At 38.4% G+C, this 11,023-nt stretch overlaps 1 protein-coding gene across 2 annotated transcripts; it reads right to left on the bottom strand.

The window, feature by feature from the left end:
* Positions 1-564: 564 nt before the first annotated feature.
* LOC122669205 (protein FAR1-RELATED SEQUENCE 6-like) lies at positions 565-8,694 on the bottom strand. Of its 2 annotated transcripts, XM_043865901.1 has the most exons (3): positions 6,531-8,694; positions 6,337-6,446; positions 565-826 (listed from the first exon to the last, which is right to left on the bottom strand). In XM_043865901.1, the coding sequence occupies exon 1, from the start codon at positions 8,648-8,650 to the stop codon at positions 6,659-6,661; it is 1,992 nt and encodes a 663-aa protein (XP_043721836.1). In that variant the 5' UTR covers positions 8,651-8,694; the 3' UTR covers positions 565-826; positions 6,337-6,446; positions 6,531-6,658. The 2 variants fall into 2 exon arrangements, with proteins under 2 accessions (XP_043721836.1, XP_043721837.1); XM_043865902.1 differs by lacking the exon at positions 6,337-6,446.
* Between the last annotated feature and the right edge of the window lie 2,329 nt (positions 8,695-11,023).

Below are 11,023 nucleotides of genomic sequence, written 5' to 3'. Positions count from 1 at the left end.
CCCTTTTAGTATTACACACATTTTTTCCAATAAAAGTAAATATTGTCATTTTACATGTGATCTCGAAATATATGTATGGCAATGACATCATTTGATACAGACATAATGACATGTCACTTTCAATAATTTTTGAAAACCCTATTATACCCGTAACTTAAAGAACTTTTCAGAGTAAGACTAGGGGCAATTAAAAGAAGGTGTCAAGTTCTAAATACACCTATAGAGGTGTCATTTATACACTCCCTTTAGATTCAGTTCTTAAATAGCATATTCAAATGTATAGTAGGTCATACTCTATATTGTCGGAAGAAAGTGGACAATATCCAGGCTCAATTCAAACAGAGTGAATGAACCAATCCAGGTCTTTGGGTCTAGTCTAATTTAGGAAAACTAATAAAAATTTTGTAAAAAAAGAAAAAGCCAAATTTTTAGCAAGATAAAAGGTAATATATGCAGGCAAGAGATTAGATGGAAAGGAAACATAAGTCTAATTATCATCAAATTAACAAACCTTCTAAACTTGAAATTGACCTTGAGACCCTTGCAACCAAGACACTTATTGAAATGCCTGCACATTGATAACAACGAAGATTTTTTCAATCTAGAAAATGTACAGATATCAACAATCTTCAAGCATTAAATTATATTTATGACAAACATGAAAAATTAGTATAGAAAAACTGTAAAAATAGAAGTGTTACATCACAGTGAACCAACCTGGACAGTTTCAGGTTCAAGCTGACCGTGCAGGATAGGTCAGGCAGGTCCAAGTTCCTCTGACGCAGGTCACATTCCAGTATAAAGAAAGATAAAGACAACCTAAACCCTGACAACATTACAAACACTAAATTAATTAGAAACAACGCTGGGCCAAGGTTAATCAAAGGTGGAACAAAGTAGGGAGGACCAACTAATCTGAACTTTTAAACACCATGTCAATACTGATGTAGATCAAAGAAGAAGAAAAAAAAAACATTCTGCAGTTGCCCAAGCCCAGCCGACAGTTCTGTTTAGGGCTTGACAACTGGGCTGGGTATCGACCAGCCTTAGTTCTCAGCATGCATGGACCCTACTTGTTTAGATAGTGCTGGTAGTTACTTCTATCCTAAGCTAGAAGTGCAACATAGTTAATTCCTTTTCTAAGAGACTAATTTTAGGAGTTGCTAAATTGTGAAAAGGATCTCTTGCCATTCAGAAAATTTTTATATTTGATTGATGTAACATCACTAATTATAAATAAAGGAGGGGGATTCCAGCACTCCACGATTTTTACTCTTCCAAAAAAAGAAGAGATTGCGTGTGCAACCCTTGGGATGTGAGAAGCAGTGTTCCCTGGTGGAATTCCAGGTTGGAGACAGGTGGGATGCTTTCTCTGCAATAGGTGAGAAACCTACATATCTTCTAAACTTCTCCTTCTCTAATCTTCAGGTCAGTGCAATATTTCATAGTTCCAGCAATAGATATTTTGTCTTCGAATCTGTTTCTGTCCAGCAATATGGTTCTTCCTTTATCTGCAGGGACTCGTGGAAGATTTCTGCCGCAAACACAGGGTGATCTGATGGGTTCGTGGGATTCTTTCCCTTCTTTTTATTTTCTGAACAGCCTCCACATGACTACTTCTATTTTTCGAATCATTATTTCAAATTCTGGTTTGATCTTACTTCCTCTTTTCTGACCTGTATATTTTGTTACAGACCTTAAGATTTCTCAGTAGCTGTTTTGAGGTCGAATTCCAGAACCCTTTACAACCTGATTTTCTATTTTCTAATTAATTAGTTACTATTTTTTTTAATCTCAGTTTCCGCAGTGCTTTAACTCTGGTAGCTAACTTCTGTTTTGGGTGTGGGAAGTTTCCAAAACTTAATTGGATTCTGATTCTGTTGTTAGATACTCAATCTTTACTCCTACATTCCATTTTCTCAAAGTCTCTATTTTTGGGCCAAGTTCAGATCTCCTTATCCAACCGTTGGAATTCCATTCAACTTTGAGACATTGATTCTTATAACAGGACCAGATGACGACCAAAGTTGCTGCCCATTCTGATAATTCTATTGTGAGATATTTTACCATCTTAGTTCTGGTTTTGTTAAAGCCCCATGATTCTGGTCATTGTTGGAATCCTGATTCCACCTCTTTGTGAGCTAGGTTTCCATATTATTAGGTATCAGTGTCATGGCCGAATGCAACTCTAGTACCCCAAACCGGGCCCTTGATTGTAATGCACAAGCAACTAAGATGTTGAAGCAGTTGACAGAACACATGACCAGAATAGTGTAATGTATTGATTTTGTACCTACATATTATGCACCTTCCATTACTACAAACAAGGTGAAGCTAGACGTTCCTTATTTTGCTGGACGGACAAACTTATACCTACTCCTTGATTGGTTAGATTCTCTAGAGGAATATTTTAACTGGTACAACTTGACAGAGGAGTGGAAGCTTAGATTTGTTTACTTGTGATTGATTGATCGTGCAAAAGAATGGTGGAGAATCCATGAAGAAGAGACTCAGAGTTAGAGGACGTGAACGTAGGACTTGGGAAGAGATGAAGCACGAGTTGAAGAACAAATCCCTACCAGAACATATCCAAAGAAAGCTCTCCCTTTGATAAGATTACCACCAAAAGACATTTAAAGTTGAAGAGAACTTGAAGCAGCAGTCTATGAAGTTCAGTTTGCAAGTCGGAGAGTGTTGAAAGTCTGGCACTAACAATGTTAAGGCAAAGGGTAAACTCAAATTTACACTATAAAAGAAATTGAGAAAGCACCAGTCAAAGAAAAGGAGCATGAAGTTGAAGATAAAGCTGAAGTGATCAAAATGAACTGTGATGATAAAGAACAGACAATGCTTAAAGATTCAAAGACGGAAGATCAACAAGCAGAAGATTCTACTAAAGAGGTCTAGTAGTCTACGTTGAAGAGATCAAAGCAGATAAAACTGAAATAGTGGAATATGAGGCAGCGGTCGAGAACACTCCACAAGAATCGTCAACATTCATGATGCTATTCTTGAAGAGTTGGAACTCGTGCCTCAAGTCTTCGATGAGAAGACTCCCAAAGTTCAGGACTCTATGAATATGACATTCACGATTGATACTGGTTTAGAGATTGAGTACATAGAGTTCATCATGCCACCAAAGTTCTTTGAAAAGATAGCTCTCTGCCTCAAAGACTACATTCCAAACATTTGTAAGTTATCAGAATACTGAGTCTCCTTAGCTGAGCCCAGGCCCGACCCGACCCTGATTCAGGGCCTGAAAAATCCAACCTTGACCCGCCCTTAGGGTCAAGCCGGGCTGACCCTGATTGGCCCAAATCATGGGAGGGGGAAGGAAATGCATGGGTTGGAATGGGCTGGGGAGAAAATTATCAATTTTACGTAAAATAACTCTATAATAAAATGTATTATTATATCACTTATTATCTTCAAATATAATATATTATATAACAAAATGTGGGTGACTTTTAAAGTTTATAATATATATATTATATCAATATATATATTTTATAGTATAACTTAAAACAGGGTTGGGCAGAGCCGGGCTAGGCTTAGCCTAAGGCCTCAACCCTGGCCCGACCCGACCCTGACTCAGGGCCAGACATTTCCAGCCCCAAGTCCCTGACCCGCCCTCAGGGCCAAATATTTCAGCCCAGACCCTGTTCGGGCTCAAGCCGCCAAGGCCAAAGTTGCACCCCTAGTGGGATATAAGAGTAAGGAGGGACAAAAGGTTATGAATAAAAGGCTACGGGCAAACTAGGAATGGAGGCTAAAATAAGGACAAAGTCTAATAAAAGGGACATCAGAGGGGTATAATGGGAAGAGAAGAAAAAAAAGAATTAAAGAGGTGGATGAAGGAAAGAAGATTGTTCGTCTTCTACCTCTAGAGATGGAACCAGAAGTGGATGGTGTTCGAACTCGACTTGCGATGGGAGACCAGTTCGAACTCAACTTGCAATAGGAATGGTGGTTCGAAGGGACATCTCCTACACACAAGACCCAATCAACTTGGGGCTTTGGGATCTGAAGCACAACCGACGGTTCTCTAAGATTTAGGTATTAAGAAAACAAAACATTCACCTTCACAGCAGAATGGCATCTCATAATTCCTTGCTGGCGGTACTACTTACAGTTGTGGTCCTACAACTGATGTAGGGTCTCACAATAAAGGTAACTACAGCAAGTAAAGGTTTGGGGCTAGGGTCATTAGGACAGAGACACTCACACCCGAAGTCCTAAGGGTAAGGAAAAGGGATAGGTGAGATTGATCCCCAAGAAGCAGGGAGTGTGCATAACATTGAACAGAGGATGGGGTCAGATTTTTTTTTCTTTTTCTTTTTCTTTTTTAACCAATTGGGAAAAGAATAGGAAGAAGAAAACGAAGGAGAAGGAGGTATCACAGGAGAAGGGAGAGAAGAAGAGATGAGAGAGATTGGTTGGGGGAGGAAGATGAGGTCTTTTGTCTCTTCTTGGGGATCAAGAAGAGACGAAAGGGTCATTAGGACAGAGACACTCACACCCGAAGTCCTAAGGGTAAAGGAAAAGGGATAGGTGAGATTGATCCCCAAGAAGCAGGGAGTGTTAATAACATTGAACAGAGGATGGGGTCAGATTTTTTTTTCTTTTTCTTTTGTAACCAATCAGGAAAAGAATAGGAAGAAGAAAACGGAGGAGGAGGTATCACAGGGGAAGGGAGAGAAGAAGAGATGAGAGAGATTGATTGGGGGAGGAAGATGAGGTCTTTCGTCTCATACCAAATTGGTGGAGAGCCCTAGAAGAACCACAGTGCACTCCTATCTATCTATCTATCTCCTACATAACCCATTCAAAACAAAACATTATAAAACAACAGAAATAAAGACTAACTAAACTATTACCAGCCCTTATTAGATCAAATACCCAGGTTGGGCCGGTTCTCTCTGGGCTTGGGTTTCCAAACCCGGTCATACTGGTCCAACCAGTCGACTGCTACAGCATCAAGCAGTGTTCCCTAGTGAAATTCCGGGTTAGAGAAAAGTGGGATGCCTTCTTTGCAGTAGGTGAGAAACATACGTATCTTCTAACCTTCATCTTCTTCTTCTCTAATCTTCACATCAGGTCAGTGCAATATTTCATAGTTCCGGCAATAAATGAGACTCTTCTATTTCAGGTTTGGATAACAATCTTCAGTTCCAAGTATTTTGTCTTCAAATCTGGTTTCTGACTTTCTGTCCAGCAATCTGGTTCTTCCTTTATCTGCAGAATTCGGGGATGATTTCTGCTGCAAACACAAGGTTATCTGATGGTTCGTGGGATTCTTTCCCTTCTTTCTATATTCTGAACAGCCGTCACATCACAACTTCTATTTTCTAATCATTGTTTCTAATTCTGGTTTGATCTTACTTCCTCTTTTCTGACCTGCATATTCTGTTACAGACCTTAAGATTTCTCAGTAGCTGTTTTGAGGTCAAATTCCAGATCCATTTACAACCTGAGTTTCTATTTTCTAATTAATTAGTTACTATTTTTTTTTATCTCAGTTTCTGCAGTGATTTAACTCTGGTCAATAACTTCTGTTTTGGGTGTGGGAAGTTTCCAACACTTCATTGGATTCTGATTCTGTTGTTAGATACTCAATCTTTACTCCTACATTCCATTTTCTCAAAGTTTCTATTTTTGGGCCAAGTTCAGATCTCTCCTTATCCAACCGTTGGATTTCCATCCAACTTTGGGACATTAATTCTTATAAGTTATAACAGGACCAGATTAAACCCAAGGTTGCTGCCCAAGTGCCCAGTCTGACTATTCTATTGTAAGATATTTTACCATCTTAGCTTCTGGTTTTGTTAAAGCCCTGCGATCCTGGTCATTGTTGGAATCCCTAATCACCTTTGTGTGACCTAGGTTTCCATATTAAAGTCGAACCAAAGCCCATTTGTGAGGGGAGGAAGGTTGGTTTAGGTCGGTTTTGTTTTGAGAAAAGTACTCTGCTAATTTGGGTCAAAATCTCAGAAACAGCTCATCATCTACACCCGGTTAGAGATTACAAAATCCAAAAAAGACACCTTTGTCATCAGGGCCTGAAAAGGAGGCTCATGGGCAAGTCAGGTATTATGATAGATACTACACCAGTGCAACAAATAAGTTTTTAACAAGACAAAAAACTTCCCATTCAAGGAGGAACTACTAATTAAAATAACAGCGGAAGAATAATTTTTGAAGCCCCATAAAATGGCTCATAAGATAGATTTAATTGGTAATTTAGTTGGTGGCTGATTGAACCCTATGTGTTTAAAGAATTACTAAAAGTAGAAAACAATTATGATGCATTTTGGAATGTAAACTTAAACTACCAACCAGTCATGAGAGATGCCTCTTGTCTGCAAACCAGGTTCAAAGATTTGGTGACGTTGCGGCAAAGTAGTCCACAGCAATGGTTAAAAACGATGTGCTCTTTAAACCTTGTTCTTTAACAAAATACAAAACATAGACTGTAACACATCAGAAACAATACACCGCATATGTAGGCCTTCATATGTTCTTAGAAGCACCTTGTTTCATGAGGTTGTCCCACTTTCTTTTGCTTCCAAATGAACAGCTTGCAATGCTTGCAAATGATGTCACGAATTTAATACAAATAGCCTGGTGTTGTTATACAGGGCATCCTTGACTCAATAGCCTATAAATGACGAACCTTATCCAACAACTCTTCCAAAGATTGCAGAGCAACTTTGTAATGTTCCTGAGATCTGATTCCTTCATCGAGAACTTGAATGGCGCGTTTGTATAAATTCTCACACCATTGCAGTTTGGCATCAAAATTGTTGGATTCATAATCTGGAATATGCATGTGCTTAAAATCCTTTCGCCACCGCGGAAGAATATACTGCAAAGGGATCTCAACCACACCATTATGGTTAAGGACAGTCAGCGCATGTCTACAAAGATAACCTTTGAAGTTGAACAAATTGCAAATGCAATGGACCTCCACTTTAGCTGCAATGTATAGAACTTCATAGTCCCTAATATCCCTCCTACCGCCCTCACTCTCAGCACGTTCTTTAACAACGTACACATTAATGAGTCCATCAACATGGACTTGTGTTGTATTAAAGCATGAGAACATCTCCTCAACCTCAAACTGGAACTTCTTAAAGATATCATTTGTATACACTTTGGAGAGCTGTGATTCAAAACAGCATTTTGTCTTCAAGACAGGGATGAAATGCATCGACTCAAAATCTGCTCTGGATTCTTTCTGAAGCTTCTTCTGTAGGAATAATTCATACTTGTCAAGGAACTCCTTCAAGGAAGTCTGTCTATTCACAAATCCATCAAAAAATGCATGCATGCTCCCATTTCGTTGGGTAGTGGACATACCAGCAAGAAACACATCCTTTGAATAGGCTGGAACCCATCGTTCACGGTCTTCATACAACATCTGAATCCATTCATTATTCCCAATTCCATATCTCTGGATCATATCACCCCAAGCTGTTTCAAAATCATTCACCCTCAAAGAATCGTAGACTGCTTTGTCAAATGAACTTTTAATTGATTCATATTCACATAATTCTTTCAGTTTATCTGGAAATTTTTGCGTAATGTGCCACAAAGAAATATGATTATGGGTTCTTGGGAATACCGCATCAATTGCTCTTCGCATGGCCCTACAATGGTCCGTGACTATAACAGATGGTGCACGCCCTAACATGCATGTAGCCCATGCCTTGAACAACCAAAAGTATGACTCGACTGTCTCACCCACAACCAGACCACAACCCAATAAAACATATTGTCCATGGTGGTTCACCCCAACAAATGCTACTAATGGTATCTCATATTTGTTCGCTAAATAGGTGGTGTCAACTGCAACAACATCACCAAAGTAATGATATGCAGCTCGAGACCTGGGATCAGCCCAGAAAACATTCCTCAAGTTTCCTCCATTATTGAGATCCATCAAGTAAAAGAAGTTTGGCTTCATCAACTGCATACGACAAAAGAAATTTGAAATGTGTTTTGCATCTCCTTCCCTAATCTTCAGTTGCACATCCTGATCCAAAAACCACAAGGCATCTCTATCATCAAAACTTGAGTTTTCTTGATTCCACACGTCTAGGCCAAATGTTTGCAACAACTTATTTGCTTGTAATTCAACCTCACTATCTAAAAGCGGTTTCCTTTTGGTTCCAACACCTGTGCTCTTATGAGATTTATAGAATAGCACACTAGCTGGAGTAATTAAATGGTTGTGCTCGAGACTAACTTCCATCACTTTCCACTTTTTAGAGTCCATTAACTTAACCCTAATCATTGCTGGGCAACCAGTTCTTGTTTCTGGCCTTAAACGGTTTGTTTCTCGTTTCTTTTTAAAACCTTCTCTACTACAACAAATTACTGCAGCATACTTCTCTTTATTTTTTTCTCTACACCATGAACTCTTTACTCTGATGCCAAATCCCAGTTCCTTAGCATAGCAATTGTAATAGTTGTAAACATCATCATAAAAATCAAACTCCATTCCCACAAAAGGTGGCACAAGCTCCTTATTCCTTAGGGTGGAACCTTTTTGACCACCACATTCTGTTATTGCAAAATCTCTCTCCATCACAGACTCATTACACTCATCTTCAGACAATGGCTCACTATTAAGAGAAACTTCTTCCATCTGGAACACAAATCAAACCCACAATGCTTGTTAAGAGAAGAACACAAAAAGAAAATAAGCAACCATTTGAACATGATAACAACATGTATCCCTATTCCATATGCAGGTTATGAAAGCAGATAGATTATTTAACATAAGAAATTGGGTAATGTCATGTTCTATTTCCATTTGTACTTCCAAGGTAAATAGAACTGATAAGATAACTACCTCTAGCTTTAGACCAAGAACTAGTCTACATAATAGAACCAACTAATTAATCCATTAAATTCCTATTGGTGAAAAAGAAACTGTGACAAATATGTGAATAGACTTATCTTGAATATTCAAGTTGCAATCCCGGGTCATAAAATCCAGCTTAGGGATTGCTATGGATCCACAACATTAATAGATGCTCAATTTAAGAGTATTGGAAAAACTATAAATATGCTGAACTAAAAAAAAAAAGTGGGGACTTAACTGGACAAAATTATTTAAGTAGATGGTATTTCGGGGAACCAACAACAAGGGTAATAAACAAGGGGACGGCTTTAATTTAAATAATAGAAAATAGGGCTAGAATATTAATTCGAAGAAGATCCTCATCTTCAACCTCCTGACCTCGATAACCAGCGGAAGAGAAGACCATCGAGTAAAGAATCTCCCCGCTGAATCCAACAATTTCCAGCCCAACAACCAACAATTAACATTTAAAAAAAAAAAAAAGGCTGCCGAAATCTGGTCGGGCGGAAGCTTAAAGGAACAGGTCCAGTTCAGAATAATAGGTCAGCACAGAAGTAGTGTTAGCGGCCAAGGTTCTAGGGTTTTAGTTGCCCTAAGGAAAGTTCCAGATCCTAGAGGTTGAAGCTGACAGAAACAGTATTTTAGTGATGAGTTTCATCAGCAATACATCATGGGGTCAGAAGGAGGAAGAGGACAATAAAAAATGGCATTACAATTTGTATACCATGTAGGAGCACAATTTCACAATTCAGAAGGACGAAGAGGACTGCCTTTTCTGCCTATATATGAATAGCCGTTAGGGTAAACAACCATTCCTTACCCTTGAATATGGTTTACTAATGAGGAATTGTTTATGCGTAGCTTAAAAGGTCGTCGCAAGAGAAGAATCAGGGCCAGTTTTTTATTAACCCTTAGCAGTGATAAAGACACAGACGTCAAACAATTTTTCTTTGGGTTCTTCCAGAAAATTTGTAACAAATCAAAACGTGAATCGATGGGCTTTATTAATAATCACTTTCAGTAAATGTAACGCCCCACAACATCGAAATGAACAAAACACAGAGCAACATATGAAACAACTATTCCAAAGCCATTTATGTTAGAACCCCAGTTAGAAAAACAATACATTACTACTCAAAACCCAATCCCATATCCACGAACTCCCGACGAAATCAGAATCTCCAAATCTGTCTATACTCAATATTTAAATCCCGGCCTAGGAGCTAACAGATTATCTATTACTCTCTTAAAACAAAAGGGGAAAAAACGCCTAAAGTTTATGACAAAATAACATAGAATCAGTATATTGTGGAACAAGATCGATTACGTTTTTTTTTTTTTTTTGTTTTTGGTAACAGAGAGTTGAAGGGTTTAGCTTTGATTACCGTGGCAACAGAGAGAGATCAACGCAGAGATATGAACTATGAAGAGCTTAGCTTTGATCGCCTTCGCAACAGAAAGAGAGTGAGAGGGGGTTTCGACTTTTCGCTCACCGGAAAGAGCATGCGAGATTTTTGGGAATACACTGCTATATAGTGGGGCATGATAGAATATGTCTCAGGACATAAACAATATACGTAGAAACTGTACGACAACCATTAGATTCGAATCTTATGGATCTATTTTTTTGGGTAACTAAATAAGGGAAATTTCTTAGATTTACTAGATAAAAAAATTAATTACAAGATAAGTGGGTTTTAAATTCATTAGTTTTAATTTTAAAAAGATTTACTTAATCCCCAGAGTTAGTTATTGATCATGCCACCTAAGAAGAAAAAACTAGGGAACTTCCAAAATTACCCCAACTTCACCTTAGCCGCACTCTTCGGCTTCTATTCACCTCTGACCTCTGCAACTCTCTCTCTCTCTCTCTCTCTCTCTCTGCGAACTCACCGACGTTCCCTCAAGTAATAGAGAAGAGCTTCTCATTAGTTCTTCGTCACCACCGTAACCCAGTAAAATGTACAGGGTGTAAACATATAAACTAGAGGCGACATATTAGTTTGATAAGCTATTAATTCTTGAATCTAAATACTAGTATAAATTCTGACGTTAAGAACACCAACCCTTCACTTGTACTAGATTGAACAGTATCGAATTATCCTTTTTTATTTGTTGTTACTTCCTTTCTAGATTTTATCGTATCCACTGTAG

This window comes from Telopea speciosissima, chromosome 7 (genome assembly GCF_018873765.1).
Source record: "Telopea speciosissima isolate NSW1024214 ecotype Mountain lineage chromosome 7, Tspe_v1, whole genome shotgun sequence".
NCBI lineage: Eukaryota > Viridiplantae > Streptophyta > Magnoliopsida > Proteales > Proteaceae > Telopea > Telopea speciosissima.
Note: the sequence above shows the minus strand (reverse complement) of the source record. Positions and strands in the feature narration are given on the sequence as shown.

Bases quoted from the DNA above. Each gene is read 5' to 3' on its own strand.
- LOC122669205 (XM_043865901.1), bottom strand. From the start codon at position 8,650: ATGGAAGAAGTTTCTCTTAATAGTGAGCCATTGTCTGAAGATGAGTGT.